The sequence below is a fragment of the Podarcis bocagei genome (assembly GCF_964188305.1).
Source record: "Podarcis bocagei genome assembly, chromosome: 9".
NCBI lineage: Eukaryota > Metazoa > Chordata > Lepidosauria > Squamata > Lacertidae > Podarcis > Podarcis bocagei.
Window position 1 is genome coordinate 62,478,402 of NC_138134.1, and position 21,946 is coordinate 62,500,347.

The 21,946-nt window shown below is 41.1% G+C and overlaps 1 protein-coding gene across 7 annotated transcripts in view; it reads right to left on the reverse strand.

Moving 5' to 3' along the window:
* The window catches only part of GRID2 (glutamate ionotropic receptor delta type subunit 2), an 849,518-nt gene that overhangs the window by 384,951 nt on the left and 442,621 nt on the right, over nucleotides 1-21,946 (reverse strand). For all 7 annotated transcript variants that reach the window (XR_014011362.1, XR_014011363.1, XR_014011364.1 and 4 more), the window contains exon 3: nucleotides 11,179-11,463. Coding sequence is in view for 4 of the 7 variants with exons in the window: in XM_081206978.1 (XP_081063104.1) it covers nucleotides 11,179-11,463 (285 nt within the window). In the remaining 3 variants the exon portion in view is untranslated. The remainder of the gene's footprint in view (nucleotides 1-11,178; nucleotides 11,464-21,946) is intronic.

Here is a 21,946-nt window from a genome sequence, read left to right on the forward strand (position 1 = left end):
CTCAAGTTTACTTTATAAGTATTCTTCGTTGCAAACAACAGACAACTATGGGGTGGTGTTGCCTACCTGACCTCCCATCACTGGTCTCACTTCAGCTAATTTATAGAAGTTTTTATATCGGGACAGTGTACAGCAGTATAAGCACAACAACAACAAAGCCCATTAAAAATACTTTAGCTCGCCAGGAAGGAGAGGGGTGAGGCACTGGTAATGCCAACATGATACAAATGCACTGGCAAGAACACCAGATTGGCTCCACCAGTGTGCTTGCACCATGCTGATCTCATCACTGCTGCCTTGCCCCTCTAGCTTCTAGCAAGCCACAGTGCTTCTGGTGACAGGTCAGGTAAGTGCCGCTGCCCTGCCCCACTGACTGATACTGCTTGTAAGCCTCCTATGGGCTTCTGTTATTGCTGAAAATAATAATAAATAATAATAATAATAATAATAATAATAATAATAATAATAATAATAATAATAAAATTATTTATACCCCACCATTAGGCTGGGCTTCCCCAGCCACTCTGGGCAGCTTCCAACAAAATATTAAAATACAGTAATGCATCAAACATTAAAAGCTTCCCTAAACAGGGCTGCCTTCAGATGTCTTCTAAAAGTCTGGTAGTTGTTGTTCTCTTTGACATCCGGTGGGAGGGTGTTCCACAGGGCGGGTGCCACTACCCAGAAGGCCCTCTCCCTGGTTCCCTGTAACTTGGCTTCTCACAGTGAGGGAACCGCCAGAAGGCCCTCAGCACTGGACCTCAGTGTCCAGGTAGAACGATGGGGGTGGAGATGCTCCTTCAGTATATCCTTTACAGATGGAGCAAAATTGAATAAAACTGAATAAAAGCAAGTGGGAATCTGCAACAATTTGCAAAGACTGTGATGAGAACAAGCCTAGGCAATCTTCAAAATCTCCCAACCCGCTTTTGCCCTCTGGCACAACTGCAAGGGCAACCCCTTTAGAAGCTTTTGCTTCAATTGTTGATATAGCCATAGTTTGTCTGAACCCTACAAGCTTTGGTTACTCTAAACTGTGGTTAGTGAAAACAAGCCGACCTCAAACCATAGCTTGTTTAAAGAAAGCATACTTGAGAGGAATGCAAGACTCAAATGCTCATTTGAACTCATTGTCATCCTAACAAACCATAGTTTATCAATGGTATTCTAGCAGACCCAATGGCAACACCATGTTGAATCCAGACTAGAATGTCATTCTAGACATTAACAGCAGGCTTAGGACGCATCATTCCATTCAGGGGTGATCATAGCATTGCTAGTCAACCCATGTCAGAAAGAAGCCAACTTTGCAGGGGAGTTTGCCAAGGGCTCTCCCAAACCTGAGTCTGGCTGTGATCAGCCATCTCTTTCAAAAGAAACAAACACTTTCCAAAGACAATGCAAGACAGTGACAGAGGTCAAAGCAGCAACAAATAAAATGCAAAATGCATATGCATCTTGCTATATTTTTTTTGGTGGAATAATATGAATTAATGCAAGGAAATAGTTCAGTGATAAACTGTATTAATTATATGTTTATGGAGGCAGAGTGAAGTAAATGAGTATGTTGGAACTTGGCAAGAAGCCAAATGAGTAATAAACAGCTTTAAGATAGTCTGGAGACAGCCTAGAGAATATTACAGTCATCAAACAGCCACAAACAGCCCCTGGAAAATTATAAGTATTTGCAAACGATTAAGGGCCATGGGATATCTTTATGGATTTTTATTAAAATTGTGTTTCACCTTTTAAAGATGTGTATGATACCAAATCTCCTTGTCAATTCCACTACTGGCCAGCTCATCCTCCCATCTTTAGACTATCTTGTTTATTTGTTTTATATTGTTTTAACTTGGATCACCCGGAGGGCAAGCTTGCAGGTGGAGAATAAGTTACATGGAGAATAACAGAGAGCCTTTGACGTACAACAGCAGAATCCATTCAAAAACATGATTGTGACATGCCATCTGAAATATGATGGCTATATGAACTTCCAGGTATAGAGGCAATATGCCTTTGTTTCCCAGTTGGTATGGCACATCAACAGGGAAGGCTTCTTGCATCTACATCAGACATCCCCAAACTCGGCCCTCCAGATGTTTTGGGACTACAACTCCCATCATCCCCTAGCTAACAGAACCAGTGGTCAGGGATGATGGGAATTGTAGTCCCAAAACAGCTGGAGGGCCGAGCTTGGGTATGCCTGATCTACATCTTGCTTTTTCCCCCATTTTTTTTATTCATTTTATAACACAAATAAACAATACAAACAGAAATACAAACAAATTCTTGTCTTATTCTTATTTTTTCTAAACATTGTTAGGTGAGCTTCCCCAAGTCCTCCCTATCTGATTTTCATTTTACCTCATCTTTAGCAGTTTCATATATCATAATTTTTAACCATTTTTTATCACACTTACTTTTACCATAAAAATCTTCACATTTTATCATTTACAAATAACACTACAATATTTTAAAATACACGATTTTTTACTTCTAACCCTACAGCCTATATCAACTTCCAAAGCTATTCTAAGAATTAAATATTAACACATTTTTTCAAATATTCTTTAAACTTCTTCCAATCTTCTTCCACCGTCTCTTCTCTCTGGTCGCTACATCCTGCTTTTGGGCTTCCTACTCGCCACTGTGGGGAACCCTGGTTTGGATGGATCTTCATATCCTAACCAACAGGGCTCTTCATATGTTATGTTCACCATTGTTTGAAGTTGGCTTGCTTCAATCAAGTAAAAGCTAACCACAGTTTGTCCAGGTTCAGACAAACTGTGGTTAGTAAAAAATGGGATTTGACACTTCTGATCCCATGCTAGGAGAGAATAGAGCACATGAGCCTGTGGCTCACCTAGTTTCATTCCTATAATGATAAACCATGCAGCCAGTGATTTTTGAACAGCTGTTTAGAAGTTGTACAAGTGTTACAAATTGACATTTGGAGGCCATCAGGCTGGGGAAGGCTGCAGAAGCATCAAGCAACAAGGTGCTCTTATTAGTAGGGGGAATCTTCCTGAACTTTTACCCTGCAAATTAGACTCCTAAACAAGGAAATTCAGCAGTTATTGCTGGTCTCCAAATGCAGGCATTCAGAGAGGAACAAAGGATGCAGTTGGTCCATCTACTGCAGCTCAGTATTGTCTACACTGACTGATAGTGGCCTTTCCAAGCCAGAGATAAAACACGGGACCTTATGAATGCAAAGCCGGAAGCAAAGAGAGAAGGCAAGAGGATAAAGGAGCAAAACTGCAGACGAACACAGTTTTTCTACCCTTGATGTTGCATGGAAAATGGCAGGAGAATTTAAAATAATACATAGCCGATGTAACAGAAAATGAGAAATGAGACAAAATAGGTTGTGTTGGAAAATATTTTATCTCTTTCACCTTTTGACAAATGCATGGATCACTTTTGCCTGTCTTAGCACCAATAAAACATTAAAAATAAATGTTTTCAAACCGTGATAATGGCTGTCTTTGAATCTGAGGCCTGTGGAATGCATAGACAGTAAAATGGCACAAACCCCACAATTAAGGCTTTTTTTATATGATTGATTGGTTTCTTCATGATGAATTCACTCCCCTGGCAAAGGGCACAAATTCAACTGTGTTCTTGCCAAGCATAATCAGAAAGCAAGCAGTCTGTTAGAGAAAAATACCAAAAAGTCAGTCTTCCTTAAAAAAAATGTGTTCAGGAAAAAATCTGCAGCACAGGAATAAGATGGATTCTACTCACTGTGGCCCAAAACAGATTACCAAGTAGTAAATTATTCCCCCGCCCCAGTGGATTTGCTTTGTGTTGATTGAAGTGTATTAATAAATCTTTGCTGCCATGGATTCTAAAGAGAGCTGCATTTTCAGATCTTACATTATTTTAGATACATTTTACAATTGTTCTTATATGTTTTGTAAGAGATTTAAATGTTGGCAGATGTCTGAAGTATTTTGCTGGAGAGTTTGAAATCTCTGAATTTAGGGCTCTGTGTGTATGTGCTGCATGGAGAAGGGGCTGGGTGGGTGGGAATCAACTGGTCTTGATTTCAAGGTTTAAACCAAACATTTTATGGCAAGGAAAACCAAACTTGGATACAAACTTGGATGCATCCCTGGAACGTCTCATCATTCAGGGAACTGAGCTGAGATTATGTGATGCATAAATGGGGAACCTGTGGCATTCCAAATATTGCTGGATTGCAACTCTGATTATTGGACATACTGGCAGGCAGTGTTGGTTATTCAACAACATCTGCAAGGCCGCAGGTTCCCTACTTTGGAGAATTTTTTTAAACCCCTTTTCGCATATCTTGATGTTTGCATATGCACACCACCAATATTTTTCTATCATTTTATTTTTTAATCATTGGTCACAGAAAATATTGTTGTTTCCTGGGTTGCTGTGCTATAATCATTCTTTTAAGGATTAGTTAAAATAATTAACATTCTTTATACTCCCCTGTGTGTGTGGAAAGTAATTGCAGTTTTAAAGGATCTCAGATTGCTTAGAGTAGCTGTTGCATTTAAAACGAGCCCTTAAGGGTATGTTAAAGAACATGTCTTTATATGGGTGAAAGCATTTTTTTTTGACACTATTATCAAACTGTTAGAAGTGAAATCCTAGTAATAAAATTTGGAGGTTGCTGAATTACCAAACTGCCATTTGACACAGAAACTAATGGAAATGTGTAAGTGTGTGTATGCATGCATGTGCACTCATCAAAATCATATTTGTGGAGAATCTTCATTTAAAAAAAGTTAGCTTCAGAGGCTGAATGGCAATTCAGCCGAGGGCTTTGCAGGCTTAAAAGTAAACACTCCAGAAAAAGAATGATTATGAAGAAATAGAAAGGGGTTTTCTTTTATTTAGGAGGTTGCCTTGTGCTGTGACAGATCATTGGTCTATCTAGCTCAGAACTGCATGCACTAACTGGCAATGGTTGGTTCTCCAGGGTTTTAGAAAGTGAACCTTGTTACGATATGAGAGCAACGCAGCTGCAAACTGCCAGCTCGATGTTTACATCACATGATGTGGCTGACTGTGGGAAAGAATGTTACAGTCAGTTCACAGGGCGATTCACCGGAATTTGCTCTGTGTGTAATATGAGACCTTCCTGTTGCGTTTGTAAAGGAAGTTTGAGTGACTTGCTAGACGGAGTCTGAACTGATCGGACATGTTTTCTGTAGTGCTGTAAAGTCAGAAATAAAGAGATGTAAATAGATTTCTGACTACAGTGGTGCCCCGCAAGACGAATGCCTCGCAAGACGGAAAACCCACTAGACGAAAGGGTTTTCCGTTTTGGAGGTGCTTCGCAAAACGAATTTCCTATGGGCTTGCTTCGCAAGACGAAAATGTCTTGCGAGTTCCTGCTGGGTTTTTTTCCTCCCCCCCTTTTTTCCCAAGCCGCTAAGCCGCTTATCAGCTGATCCTAAGCCGCTAAGCCGCTTAACAGCTGATCCGCTAAGCTGCTTATCAGCTGATCCGCTAAGCCGCTTAACAGCTGATCCGCTAAGCCGCTTATCAGCTGATCCGCTAAGCCGCTAAGCCGCTTATCAGCTGATCCGCTAAGCCCGCTAAGCCGCTAATAGCGCTAATCCGCTAAGCCGCTAATGGGCTTGCTTCGCAAGACGAAAAAACCACAAGACGAAGAGACTCGTGGAACGGATTATTTTCGTCTTGCGAGGCACCACTGTATCTTCTTTCCCTGCTAGGGAAGCAAGGAGGGAGGGGTGTGCATTTTCCACGCTGGGAAATGTCGCCTATCGAGATCTACCCTGGACTTGCGGGGATTGCAGCCAGGGAGGTCACCAGTAAACAAGCTCGAGAGCCTGGGAGAGCTGCCAGCCCCTCCCGTTAAGGCTTGTTTTCCAGCAGCCCTACATGCCCTATTTGAATTTCACCCTATTTAACTTCTCACCCCCATCACTGTGCTTTGTATTTTGATAAGTCAATGTTTGTTGTAAGCCACTTTGAGCACCGCTCTCTGTGGAAAAGTGGCATACAAATAAAAACCAAATGAACCAATCAATTGGTGTCTGGAGTTAAGGGAAGGTTTTCACCCATCTGAATCCTATCACAAGCGAGACACGCTGAGAACAAAGCTAGCTTCTGTCTGCAAAGCCTTATATTTTAACGTGATGTTCGCCGCTAGCAAATCCATTCTCAAATCGGTGCCCTCCAGAAGTTGTTGGGCTACAACTCTCATCATCCTTTTCCATTGGTCATGCTGACTGGGACTGATGGGAGTTGGAGTCCATCACTATCTGGTGGGAGTGTTGTTCTAATGTGTGACACAGAAGCTGACTATATTGGAAACATTTGTTGAAAAGTTAGATGTGTTAAACATTTCCCACCAATATGATGATGACCCCTATCCTATTATGCTAACTTATTTAGAATGGATGCTCCAATTTCTATTAGGCAAATGTTTTTATTTGTTTCCCATACTCATCACAATTTAACGTTTCATTTGAAATGCACTGTCAATGGACGATATTGCTTATATGTGGATCTGAAGTGAGCTTTCAGAATCATTTCCCTTTCAGCCAGCTAATTAGGACTTATATGGAAATAATAGCATCTTTCGAAGGCTTCTATTTTCTTTGCTGGCAAGATAATTTTAAGTAGACTGGAGTCTTCTATCAACCAGAAATAATAAGAACTGTTCTCTTTTGCCCCCTTAATAAATCAAATGAATAGGTCCAGTTGCATTCAGACAGACTTTTTGCTATTTTACAAAGCAGAACAGAATGCAAATAACACTTTGCACTGCAGAAATACATAATTCCAAATATAAATTAGGCCCCATCACTTCTCTAATGAAAGGCAATCACTGATAGACAAGATAAAAGTCAAATGCAATTCCAGTGTATTGAACTTAAAACCTATGACATTGATAAATGGATATGCAAATGAATGCAGTACCTTTGTATAATGTGAGGTATTTGGATGAGCATAATATTTATTCTGGATGCAAGCCCAGTTTTATTGTAGTGAGATTCACTGTAAACACCAAAAAGCTTATTTTCCTCATGCAGCAAGAATATTGCTGGGAATAATTTCAGTAATGCCAGCTAAGTATTTTCTTTAAAACTGAGAAATTAAATAACGTGAGCAAAGAAGGTGCATTATTTCTAATAAAGGAAATGTAAACACAAGTCTTCTTATTACCAATATGTAATTCAGTCTAACAATGTTCACTTTAAAAACAAAACACTGCCATCTTTTTGGTGCCAGGAAAAGAATTCCCTCCCCCAATATGATCCAGCTGTGTTAAGGCTTTATAGCAGTGTCTCTGAGGGCTGCTGATAAGTTTTTTGTTTGCTTGCTTTCTGTTACAGCTGCTGTTGTTTTAGGTATCGATTTGTTGTTAAATTTTGATAGCCATTGGTGTGCGTATTTTTTTAAAAAGAGTAGTGTGTGTTTGTAAACATGATTGTAAGACACATAGAAACTGCCCTGTATTAGAAGAAGAGTTTGGGTTTGATATCCCGCTTTATCACTACCCGAAGGAGTCTCAAAGCGACTAACATTCTCCTTTCCCTTCCTCCCCCACAACAAACACTCTGTGAGGTGAGTGGGGCTGAGAGACTTCAGAGAAGTGTGACTAGCCCAAGGTCACCCAGCAGCTGCATGTGGAGGAGCGGGGACGTGAACCCGGTTCCCCAGATTACAAGTCTATCGCTCTTAACCACTACACCACACTGGCTCTCAACTAACAAATTGTTGTAGGCAACCACTTGCCTCAAAAGACAATGGTGTGCACCACTGGGGTTGAAGTCAAACTGCCAGAGAATCACAGTTCCTGCTGTTGCTGCAGAGACTGGTAGCTCATAACTCCTGCCTCCAGCATTGTTTTTGCTGTATTAGTAGCACCACAGTGATCTCTCCAAGGTGCAAGCCTGGGCAGTGTGTATGAAGGCCCTGCACTGCCCAGATGACAAGACCCCCCCCCCCTATTGGCATCGCTGACGTGGTCTAAAAGGAAAGCAGAGCAATTCATTTGGAACCAGCTTGGCTGCAGGTATTGCCAGACAGAGGTGTACAAGACGCCATCCAACCGTTTTGGGGACTCCACTCCAGATATGCGTAGGGTTTACTCCTTAGCCTTTTCTTTTCCCAATGATGTCCCTGGAAGTCTAGGGTTCAACTCACCACTCAGGCATAAAACACACTGGGTGATTTTGGGCCAGTTGCTGTATTTCAGTCTAACCTATCTTACAAGGTTGTTTTGAGGGGGAAAGCTGGACAGGAGAACCAAGTATGCCACCTTGGGCTTCTGGGAGGAAAGGTGGGATATAAATAAAATAAAAATAAGTCCCATTACAATATAATCTGTGCAAACAGTCCCTTCCTAATGTTATTTTAACCTGGAATTGAGGTTCAGTGAGATCAACAGGGGTCAATGTGCACATACAGTGGTACCTCGGGTTAGGTACTTAATTCGTTCTGGAGGTCCGTACTTAACCTGAAACTCTTCTTAACCTGAAGCACCACTTTAGCTAATGGGGCCTCCTGCTGCTGCCATGTCGCTGGATTTCTGTTCTCATCCTGAAACAAATTTCTTAACCTGAAGCACTATTTCTGGGTTAGCGGAGTCTTTAACCTGAAGCGTATGTAACCTGAAGCGTATGTAACCTGAGGTAACCTGAGGTAACCTGAGCTGTATTGTAGCTATGCATTTGATGAGTTAGAATCATAGAATCATAGAATCATAGAGTTGGAAGAGACCACAAGGGCCATTGAGTCCAACCCCCTGCCAAGCAGGAAACACCATCAGAGCACTCCTGACATATGGTTGTCAAACCTCTGCTTAAAGACCTCCAAAGAAGGAGACTCCACCACACTCCTTGGCAGCTGTGCCTTATTCAGTAAAACACTCAGGGTCCATTCTCAATAATACTTGTTATCGTTATTTCCATTATCTGAATGAGCTTCAGTACCACAAGCTTTAATCTTCAGAAGGGAAGCATTTCACAATGAATTCACTGTGGCTCTCTTCCTAGCAATATGAGTAGAGGCACTGACAGGCTCCTGGGAGACCAGTATCCAGCCAGGCTTGGCTGGAATGACATTGATGGGTTGTATAGGTGGCAAGGGGACTCCACGTGACTATTTTATCTTATGTCAGAAGTTGAACAAGAATGTGTTTTTTTCTACTTTAGGTATTTCTTTCGAATGTTACCATCACTCCATCTTGGTATGTAAGTCTTGTTAAACAAAGCATTCCTACCACTCAGACCTTTCAAATGATAGAGTCGGTGTAGATTGGTTGAGCAATATTGGATTCTTGTGATGAAAATATGTGAGCTCTGTTGCTTAGCTATGTGACACCAATGATTTGCTTATATATACTGACATCCTACATGTATTAATTTAAGTATGAAGTAATCAGTGAACCACATGTACAGTTCCTACCTCCCTATTAATTTTATTCAAAAGATTTCTTAACCACCCTTCATCATAAGGACCCAGGTCAGGTTAGAACAATACACTGTCCAAATATAAAAAACAGATGAAATAGTTACAATTATAAAAACAAAATAAAAAACCAATTGCAGCCAGGACAGAACAGCATGCTTGACTGATGTATCCTGACATAATATCATGACCAGGAATTTTAATGGTTCTCAAAGTTTATACCAGCTTAAAATTACAATATAAAGTAGCAAAACAGCAGGATCCTGCTCCTTTCTATATTTTATCTTCTTCTTCCATCTTTTTAATGGAATCAGATAATGCTAGAAGAGCCACCAAATTGATAACAAGAAGCAGATTTGCTGCCCAGCTTCAAGCAATACAAAGTTTGAAGATAACCAACTACAGCAAACCTGCTGCTCTCCAGATGTTGCTCATCTACAACTCCCATCATCTATGACCATTTGCCAGCCTTGCTGGGGATGATGAATGTTGTAGTCCAATAACATCTGGAAGGCCACAAGTCCCCATCTCCGACTACATCATATATAAAGGTAAAGGGTAAAGGGACCCCTGTCCATTAGGTCCAGTCGTGACTGACTCTGGGGTTGCGGTGCTCATTTCGCTTTATTGGCCGAGGGAGCCGGTGTACAGCTTCTGGGTCATGTGGCCAGCATGACTAAGCTGCTTCTGGCAAACCAGAGCAGTGCACGGAAATGCCATTTACCTTCCCACCAGAGTGGTACCTATTTATCTACTTGCACTTTGACATGCTTTCAAACTGCTAGGTTGGGAGGAGCAGGGACCGAGCAACGGGAGCTCACACCATCACAGGGATTCAAACTACCAACCTTCTGATTGGCAAGTCCTAGGCTCTGTGGTTTAACCCACAGCGCCACCTGTATCCCTTTTACATCACATATACTGCCATCTAAATTGACATTTTACAGTCAATTTCCTCATACTGACACAAAGACACTTCATAAATACTGCAAAGATGGGAGCTAGATGAAAGTTGGGTCATTTTGTACTTTTGTCAACTTTATTTTAAATTGGCTCTAAAGAGGAAAGTTAAAAAATAACCTGGTTTGGCTGGGATGTTGATTCATTTTTTCTTGCAGACTGTTCCTGTCTGAACAACATTCATACGTGACATGATATAAGAGTGGGGGAATGCTCTTCTTATTTTTTTCAATGTAATCATTATATTTTGAAATACAGGTGTTAAAACTAAAAAAGTGAATATTTATCTCTGTTACAGCTGGTTGCAAGCTTACCTCAAGACAAAACACAGGCTGAGCTATGGAGACAGTGAAGATGGAGTACAATAAACCCATATGGGCAAAATATGTAGATATTCCAAAACAAAGGCAGAATCATTCACACAGGATGGCTATTTTTCTAAGTTAGAAAATCAAATAAAAGGCACCCAAAATGCTTTCTTAGCATCACATATGAAAAAAAAAAATACCCTTAGCTACTCCATTTGGCACTTATCAAAGGAATTATCAAGGAAAGCCATAAAAGTTGATGGCTTTCAGAAAATGCAAAGGGCTGTGGGTTTTTGTTTTTTTACATTTTTAATTCTAAGGATTATGTGAAATGCTAATGCTGTCATAAAATGCTTAGAGAGGGATGTAATCTAGTGGAAGATTTTAAGGATCTTAATGCAATTGCGTTTAATAGTATTACACAGATTTGATGATAACAATTACCCCTTACATACACAAAGAGAGACACAGAGTAAACACTTACCGTACTCGCTATCATAGAAAATGATGAACTTCTGCCAGGCATATTCTGTGACCACCCTCAAGATAACATCATTGATGTAGACAGGTGGGCGTACAAAGAGTGTGTAGTCATCATTCCTGTTGCTCCTGGTGGTCCCACAGCCACTCCTTGGAGTCCCAGCTGTTGACCGCTGTATGAAGAGGTGAGGGATGTGCATAGCATCTGCCAAGGACTGGAGGGATCCTGCTGACGTACAGCCAATGGAGCTGACAAGAGCCAGGATGCCATGGTTCATGAGATCACAGCCTGCAAGAAAGAACAATGATATTCAAGTTGAGAAGGAGAGCTCCAGTACACGCAGAGAAAACAACTTTTTTAAAAAAAAAAAAATTATCCTGCTGAAAATATATATAAGGAAGGCCTTCGCGCAACATCTTCAGTCAAGTGAGAAGAGGCTAGAGAGTTGCCATAAATTCAATAATCTTGTCTCCTCTAAAAACAGCCCATTCCAAGAGTCTGCATGGTGCCATAAAAGCCATGAGCCTTGTCCATTCATTCCAAACTGCCAAACATATTACTGTTAATGAGAGCTATATGACTGCCCATCCCTCACGGCCTGGAAGCAGGACACAGCCAGTGAAGGAGCTACATCTATAAATATAGCCTTCTGAGGACTCTTACAGACATTAGCAACAGAATCCAATATTAAATTAAACAGAGTTCCTGGGGAGATAAATACCTCTCAAAGTCCAACATGCAAGCTCTGGGAGTAGGATATCTGCATTACATGCAGAGAGATTTTGAAGGCATAATGGCTCAGAGTAGCTGTCAGCTTTCAAAGGAAGATTATGTATGCATATTTGTCCAGAAAGAGCCAAACGCTGAATTCCTTTGGTGCAGTAAAGGAAATGAGAGACAGGGTGCTTGATCTAGACCTTCATCTTCTGTAGAGGGCAGTTCACAGGCCAGAGGTATATAAGCCCATTTAAGTGGGACGCCATGAAGTAGCCAGTTAAATTGCTCTATAATTCAGACATCCTGAGAATTGCAGAGGTGGTATTACGGTAAAGGTGGAAGACTGTATTATACAATTCAGTGTTGCCATTACAGGAAATTGGGGGGGGGGGGAGACAGTCTTGTGATACCTTAAGGCAGGCATGGCCAAACTTGGCCCTCCAGATGTTTTGGGAATACAATTCCCATCATCCCTGACCATTGGTCCTGTTAGCTAGGCATGGTGGGAGTTGTAGTCCCAAAACAAGTTTGGCCATGCCTGCCTTAAGGCATGGGTGGTGAATGTCAGGATTTGGGAGCAAAATGCAGCACTCCAAGCCTCTCTACAGGGCCCTCAAGATTGTACCCAAGCCATGTCTAATTACTAAGCTGCAACCCTTCCCAGTCCAACTTTGCTCTCTCAAATGCTTTTGCCTGGCTGCTGTCATATCTGTTCTTCTGCCCACTTTTGGCTCTGGTCCTGCATTCCATTGACAGGGGGCTGCCAGGAAGTGACCCATGAGGAAATGTGGCCTTCAAACTGGAGGAGGTTTCCCATCCTTGCCCTAAAGCCTAACCAATTTATTGAGGTAAAAGCCTTTGGATACTAGAGCCACTTTATCAGCTACATAAAGAACAAGGAGAGCAGTTCAATCTCCCATGACATTTTCATGTTGATGTGAAAGGTACCATTCCATTAGGTTCAGCCTCAATCAGGACCAGAGTTTCCTCTCCCTCTATTGCCCTTGCTGTTGTGAATGGTCTTGCATACATTTGAGTTGTATATGGAAATGCCACAGACTATACTTTTTGCATTTTGTGGAGTTTTGGCTTCTCCACTCTCACCCCCCCCCATATGCTTATTTCCCAATCAAGGAAAACACAACATTGATCTAATTAACTGGACACTAGTCTCATGGAAAAAAATAAATCAAAGTAAACCTCTTATCCCAAGAGGTCGCAAGATTCTGCTTTATGTATGACAATGTATTCCACCTGCATGGATGAGAATTCATGTGTTACACAGTTAAGTGACAGCTCCAGGTTCAGTTGTGGGCATTTCCAGTTAAGCTCTGCTTGAGAGTCTAGAGAGCCACTGCCATTCAAAGCAGGCAAATGAACAGTATACTCCATGGACCAATGGCTACACTCACTATAAAACAACTTCAGCAATGTTAAAGGAGTAGTATGATTCCTCATACCACTCCTCTATCATTCCAAACAAATCACCAGCTTAAGCCTTCGTTGCCTCTTTAATGTTCTACTAAGAACATTTCCATGTGGCTGGAATGAGTCTTGTAATCTCTCTCCCTGAGGCCACTCTGAGATTGATTTGGTGCTATATATTTTCACTAACCACATGTCAAACATTAAAATGGCGATCAAGTGGTAGATTGACATGAGAAGCTGCTCCAGATTCAGCATAGCAATTTCACTCATTGCTCTCACATGGATACCATGAGAACTCACAGTATATGTGTGATATATCCAATCCACCCTACTGCATCATATAAAGGTCATGAAAAACTGCAAGGCTTAAAATACACATACAAACACACACACATGCCGTGCACACACACACACACATGCACACACACACACCACAGGAAACATGGAGTTGTTTACGCAAAAGGTAACACCTTGTAACTAATGGTCCAGTTAATGAAGGCTGAGCAGCAGTAGAAAAACTTGAAGTGCTATACTAATGACATCCACATTAATACCAGAGGTGTTTATCATGATTAATGCTAGTGCAATTGATAAATATCAAAGGAATTAATAATGATTAAGCCCATAATTTTGACGCATTACCCCTGTGAGAAATAAGCAGAGGGTGAAGTGTTTATGTTGGCTTTCTAATGGAGTTAGAAGTCCGAGTGAGGAAGCACTGCAACTTTCTCAAAGTAATTACACAGTAGCCAAGGTTTTCCATGCCCAATTTATGCTTGGCCATCAACATGGGCAGCTGACCTATGCTTCAAGATTCAGTATGGCCAACTAAACATCTAATGAACTGCCACTTTAAGCTGTTGCTTTCATGTATATATCTGCTTTGGCCAAGCATATATTTTGATGTCATTACTCATTTTTGAGAAACTTTAGCAGGTGCTGTTGGTATGCAAATACTGTACCTGGAAGGACTTGTTCTGAGGTGGAGCGTAAGCCTGCAACTAGTTTTCTATGCCAGGGGTTCAATGAGTCCTAGCACATTAGGTGCATTAAAAGTGGAATGTCCTGGAGCTGGCATAGGCAAACTACAACTCCCATCATCCCTGACCACTGGTCCTGTTAGTTAGGGATGATGGGAGCTGTAGTCCCAAAAAATATGGAAGGCCGAGTTTGCCTATGCCTGTCTTGGGAGTATAGGCTGTTTGTTCACCATGGGTAAATATATCTGAACAAATGATGCTTTCTTATAGTTTGTCAAATCATTGGTCCATTTAGTTGAGTTCTGTCTCTGTGATGACAACGTGTGGGCTCAACATATGGGCTGGATTTGTGGCAGGTGTTGGGGGGAGGACAGCGGGAAATGCCTCATTGTCTTTACACTGGCTTCTACAAGCACAATATAATAGACATTTTAAAACTTAGTGAACATAACTAGTTAGGGCTTTTAATTTAATTGGGTCTACTGTGAGTAAAACGCAGCTGAACACCACTCAAAATATCCCTGTTATTTCTCCCAGTGTAGCCAAAGTGAAACCCTCCATTTGATGTTGGACTACAACTTCCATCATCCCTCCCAGCATTAACCATGCTGGCTGAGGCTGATTGGAGTCAGAGTTGAACAACAGTGGGAGGGCACCATGTTGGCTATCTCTGTGCTAATGACCCATAAATTGGTTGGGTGGCTCAAGGAACTCAAGCTACATGCACAGGACATCTTAGCAGATATGGACAAGGCCTTATATGAAATCATGGAGTCTGATTGAAACCAAGTATGGAAAACAATACAGAATTGAAACTATGTATGTAACGATTTCCTTGAATGCCAAAATCTTCCTATTCAGAAAAACTTGCCTCCGTGTTTTGCTTTGGTATCAGTTTGCTACAATCTTTGTTGGTCTGTGTGTGGTGGTGGGGAAGAGTGTCATCTTCACTTCTAATAATATACACATAACTGCATGTACACACATTCACAGGCATTGCACCAAACTCTAAACATTGCACTTTCCCAAATAAGCCAGAACAGGGCATTTACCACAGTGTCTCATTTTCTTCCCTCTTACATTTTGCATTTTTATTACAGCAACTGATTAACACTAACTTGCTCTTGTTAATTATTCAACATCTAGGCTACATTTCTTCTTCGCGACAATGAAAACAAAACAAAAAAGATGAAGCAGGCTATACTTTTTAGTCTCTTTATATTTATCCCCTCCATCTCATTCTCATGGGGAGAATCTTGTATTATCTAGGTTGCCAATCCATCTGGGAACAGCCATATCCCAGATTTTACACACACACACACACACACACACACACACACACCCTGGATCTAGAAATAGATCAGAGGAGACTGAGTATTTGATATTATAAAGCCCTGGTTTGGGTGGTTTTTTTAAATATAATAAGACTATCTGCTTTATAACCTAACCTTGTGGTCTCTTTATTATATATTTTGTTTTTGTTTTTTATTTAAATTATTTACAACCCACGCTACTTTGTTCACATAACCCCAGCAAAAGAAACAACATTAAAATACAATGACATAATATTTCATTTAAATACAATTCAATGCAAAAAAACAACAACCAGGCAATATGCTAACATAACTGCCTCAGACAAACGAGGTGCATCAGTTTAGCCAAATGCTTGGCAGAATAGACATGTTTTTAGCTAGCATCAAAACTGCAACAATATTGGCATTTCTCACAACTTAGAGGTGGGGTGCCAATACTGAGAAGGTCCTCTCACAAATCACCACATCATGGAGAACTGTGGTACTCTAAAAAGGGCATCTATTATGCCTGTCCAATCAGGTGAATAGAGCAGGTGGTTTTTCAGGTACTGTATATGAGTCACCTAGGGAAGTAAGTCTCATATCAGTACAGTGATACCTCGGGTTACATATGCTTCAGGTTACAGACTCCGCTAACCCAGAAATAGTACCCCAGGTTAAGAACTTTGCTTCAGGATGAGAACAGAAATCGTGCTCTGGCGGCGCGGCGGCAGCAGGAGGCTCCATTAGCTAAAGTGATGTCTCAGGTTAAGAACAGTTTCAGGTTAAGAACAGACCTCCGGAACGAATTAAGTCCTTAACCCAAGGCACCACTGTATTTAACAGGACTCCTGTATTTAATGGGACGTACTTCTAGGTAAGTGTGTACAGGATTGCAGCCTTATCATTGAGGCATACAAAATAACTGCCATGTTATGTTCCATGTTGGGCAAAGATTCCTGAATTGCAGGGGGTTGGACTAGATGACTCTCGTGGTTTCTTCCAACTCCCCCCAAAATAACTATGATTCTAACATGACTGTCTTGATAGGTTTGCATCCAACCACACTCCATCAATCAATTTTCTCAAAACCACCTAAAAAATTAAAATAAAATAAAAAGGCAGTGAACACAACTTATATATTCACAGCATCAGCAGATGAGAATTTTGCATGAACATCCACCAGGACATTTATAATTCATTTTCAAGCCAGTCTGAACTAAATTCCTATTCTAGCCATTCAAAAAAAAAAAAAAAAAAAAAAGGGAAAAAAAGAAACCAATGCCAATTACCTTGATTTCCCTCCATCTGCTCCCATTTAAGATAGCCATCTATATGGCTTTGAACTGTGTCATTTGAGTAACAAAAAAATTGGACTTCAGAACCATCTTCCCCCTTTGCAACTAAATTTAAAGTATCCTGTCTTAAAGTTGCACATCAAAGTCTATATTGAATGCACTGCCAATATGATCAACCCACATTAGTTTGACATCAGCAAAACAAAATAATTCATTTTGAAATGGTGCTGTATGAAATGATACATTCGAAAGCAATTTTACTGCAGTTGTGGTTACGAGAAGAAACCTGAATGTCCTATTTGCAGAGAAGAGTTTATGGACAGTGAATTTAAGAGCCTGATCTACAAGCCACCAAAGGCAAAAGAAACTGTCTAGAGACAAACAAAATGATCTGTGGACTGCAGCATCTTCTCTATGAGGAAAACATACAATATTGGAGGTTTTTAGTGGGGGAGGAATTACAACTAAGACGTTTTTTGAATTTTGCACAGTGTGGAGAAAGTGGATACAGAGGCATTTTTCTCTACCCAAGAACTTGGGATCATCCAATGAAACTGAAAGAAAGAGATTTAGGACAAACAAAAGGAAGTGCTTCTTCATGCAGTGCATAATTAATATTTGGCACTTGCTGCCACAGGTTATACCTCTCCCCATATGAACCAACCCAGAACCTGCGATCATATCTGAGACGCTTGTCCATGTGCCTCCTCCACAAGAGATACAAAGACTGGCAACACAACAAGGGGCCTTTTCTGCAGTGATTCTTTGCTTGTGGAAAGTTCTTCCCAGGGATACTTGTGTGGTGCCTTCGTTACATATATTTAGGCACCACGCAAAAACATTCCTCTTCCCCCAGGCCTTTGGCTAATTAGTCAATCTATGGCCTTTTAAACTGGTGTGTGTGATTGTTTCTGTTTGTTATTGTGGTTCACATTTTTGGGTTTTTATAATGAAAACCGGCCTGTGATCTTCAGATGAAGGGCGGTATAGAATTTTAATAATAATAATAATAATAATAATAATAATAATAATAATAATAGACGATAACAATTAGCTTAGTTGACTTTCAAAAGAGAATTATGCAAGATCATGGTGGATAAATCTATTAATGTCTACAAGCTATGTTGGCAATATCAAAACCCCATGTTGAAATTACAGCGGAGCAACAAAAGGACTTGTGGGCTTCTCTAGGCATATGTTTGGTTGTTATAGGAAGTAGGGTGCTGGAGTAAATTGACATGTGTTTTAGAGTAAGCATATGTCCTGTTTTACAAAAGGCAGTCTCTCAACAAGCTCTCTTATAAGCCATTGTTAGTCTTACTATCATTTTTAATGTGTAGCGGTATTGATAGGCTTATGAGAAACCCCATGGTTTATTGAAACACTATCTAAAAACCACTGCAGATGAATTTGCAGGGTGCATATGCAAAAATGAATTCTAAAATGATAATTGGTGCTAGTATTATCTAAATATCATGTTCATCTCATTTTTGTGTGTGTGAATATGCCAAGAGTTAAATAATGGTGCCTAGCATCCTTTAGTAACTTCACATGCTATTGGCTAAACTTCTGCATGAATTTATTTCACCTCTTTCTTGATCTATTCATGAACAGAAGGAAAGCACACTGGTAGTCACATTATTGTCTCAGGTGCACTTATATCAATCTTATTTATCCTGGACAGGGAGAATAATTTATGCCCATCATAAACAAATCCTTCAGATCTATGAGCCCCCATGAAGCAAGGCACATGTATGCAAAATTCCTTGGTACATTAGGTTACACTAATGATGGTCTTTAATAACCTCTGGCTGAAAAAGATAAGGGGGAATCAAACAACTCAGAGCATTTTTACTTTACTTCTCTATCCAGAAACAAATCCGTCTAAATGTAAAACAGTCCAAGATTTCTATATGTTATTTGGATACACTTTTTTTTTTTTTGGCATTGTGAAAGACAGAGGTCCATTCTGGAGCTTTTGGGGAAAACATTTCTAGACAGATTTTTTGGATGCCAGCGTACTGGTTCAGGGCACCATTGTGTCCAATGGAACACTGCAGGATTAGCAAGACCATCTTACCTGGCACAGTCCATATTTGCTGATACCCATATGACTCTGTTCAACTGGTATTTAGCATTGAAAATGGGTGGGAGCGAAGCATAGATTATTATTAACAACAATAACACCTTAGATAACCAATCATATTTGAAGTTCAGAGATGGATGAGGTCTAATTGTGGAACATGAAAACAGGATGGATTCAGACTCAGTTGGGTCCCACTGATATCAATCTGAACTTATGATGTAAACCTCACTGACTTCAGTGGGAAGGAAACACTGAAGTCCGGATGCAACCCAAAGAGAATTGGCCTGTTTGACATTTTCACTCTTTGGCTCAGTCTATGATTGAATCACTTGTAAAGTGATTCAATGGGGAGTATAAAAGATGGGGTGGTCTGTAGCTGGTGGTCTGTAGCGTTGTGTTCAGGGGTCAATGAACACAACACACTGATAGTTTATAGCACCTGTATGGCAAAAGGGAGAGGGTGGCATTGTGGTCTAAGCCACTGAGCCTTGGGCTTGCCGATCAGAAGGTCGGCGGTTCAAATCCCCGCGATGGGGTGAGCTCCGATTGCTCGTTCCCAGCTCCTGCCAACCTAGCAGTTTGAAAGCACTTCAAAGTGCAAGTAGATAAATAGGTACCACTCCAGCGAGAAGGTAAACAGCGTTTCCGTGCGCTGCTCTGGCTCACCAGAAGCGGCTTAGTCATGCTGGCCACATGACCCGGAAGCTGTACGCCGGCTCCCTCGGTCAATAAAGTGAGATGAGCGTTGCAACCCCAGAGTTGTTCGCGACTGGACCTAATGGTCAGGGGTCCCTTTACCTTTACCTTTACAGCATCATTTGGGAACACACTGGTCAGCATTCTGTTTCCCTATTGCAATCATCTGTTCCCTCAAACACAAACATAAAACAAGCTTGGAGTAATCAGTGGGAAGCTGTTTCTATAATAAGCAATTATAAGCTTTTCTGTAAAGTAATTTACCTTTCTCATTACCTTACCTCCTGCACCACCAACACAGTGGGTTCTCTGGAGGTCAGGCAAACTAAACCATGGACAGACAGCATTGCGCCATGCAGATTGTTTGGCCTACAGCTTTCATCATTCCTGTCAACTGACCTTGCTAGCTGGGCCTGATGGGAGTGGCAGTCTACAATATCTGGCTGGTACCATATTGGCTACCCCAGGGCTAAGCAACTGGGGAAAGAGCAATCTCTAGGCTGCAGTTCCATCTTAAAAAAGATCAGGAGACTATGCAGTTTGAATACTGTCAGCTGACTTTCCAAGCTAACCAGGATCTATAAAAAAAATTTGCATTCAGGGTCCTAGCAACTTGTTTTCAGTGTAAGGACACTGCCTACTCGCCTGCAGCTGTTTCTGGACTTTAGCCTCAGATTATGAGCTGTTACAGCATTTGACCTCACACCTGGACCTTTGAGTCTTTATTCCTGCCTTGCAGCTACATCTTCTACCTGGCCCTGAGTGTGCATTCAGTGCCTCTGGCCCTTCACCTGCACTTCCCCGATCCATTGCTTGAACTTCAGACTACCTGTGGTGACATCTATTTTGATCCTCACCCACCTACACCTGAACTGGCCTCAGTGCTGTGACATGCTTTTAGCATAGTGTATTTGTGGGAAATTGGTTATGCCATCTCTGTGCAGTTGGCCCTAGAAGAAAATCAAAAAGTGACTGAGTACAAGGGACGGAGATGCTTGACGTGAGAAAAGGTAACAATTCAAAAGTGGCTGATCATGTTCATCAATGATGCCTGGGATATTTTGGCTAAGAAAAAAGGAAGGTTCTTGTGAACAATATAGCTGTGCACATTACTTTGGGGGATTTGAATCTGAAGATCTGAAAGCAGCTTGAAAATTTGTTTCGTGACTTTAGAAATCCTGCCAACTTACAACTTTCCACCCAACACTGACAACCCTTAGGATTCAGCTAGTTTTAAAAACAATGTGCCTGTGTTGTTTATGTAAGGCCAATATAACGTACAGTGATTGAAGTTATTTAAAGCACATTGTGCTTAGAACATGACTCCAGTGGCAGGCCTTTAAAAGTCACTGCTAGATGCCATCATTCAGCAGGAAGAATCTGCATCCAAACTCATAAAGGCAATGCCTTTTTACCAGGTGCATAACAGTAGATTAATTTTGCTTGATGAGGCATAATTTAAGAAAAGGTGATGCACTTACACAATGGAAACTTCAAAATGCAGCTAGTTAAATTTAGAGTGACATGGCAGAAGTCAGCATTATGTGAAGTCTGCTAACATTAAAATTAGGCTAGTGGTCCTGATCAACTTTAAAACTGACATTTGAATATTAGAATCTTGTCTCATTTTGGAAGAGGCGTACTGTTATCACAATCTGATACACAATGGGATCAAGATTGCTGATAAAATAATATTCCAATACCATATTAAAAAAATTGCCCGCCCCATCTGCTCCCATCTAAATGTGATAAAATTGCTTTCTACATCCCTAGCTTTCACTTTCAAATGCTCCCAACCAGTGGCGTAGCGTGGGTTGTCAGCACCCGGGGCAAGGCAAGTAATTTGCGCCCCCTAACCCGTGGATTTGCGCTCCCTAACCCTAACCCCCAGATGTTGCGCCCAGTGCAGCCGGCCCCCCTGCACCCCCCACGCTACGCCACTGCCCCCAACCAAGGGTCTTTACATACAGCTATCACCACAAACTCCTCTCTCTCATTAATGGGAACAAACATCTATTTTGCAGCCTAAACACACTGCCAATCTATTTCCACCCATTGACATAGATGGCAGCAAACACAGACACATTCTTCTCACATTACAATGTGCACACACAAAAGCTGTATGCTTCCCATATAAGATATGTATCCTTCACAAAGCAGTGCTAACTTGTGGAGAGCCATCTCACAACAGCATTCAGACACCTCTTGCCAGGTTCCTTCATGGTGCTCCCCATAAATGTTGTCAGCGTAGTGAGTTGGGCCATGATATCCTTA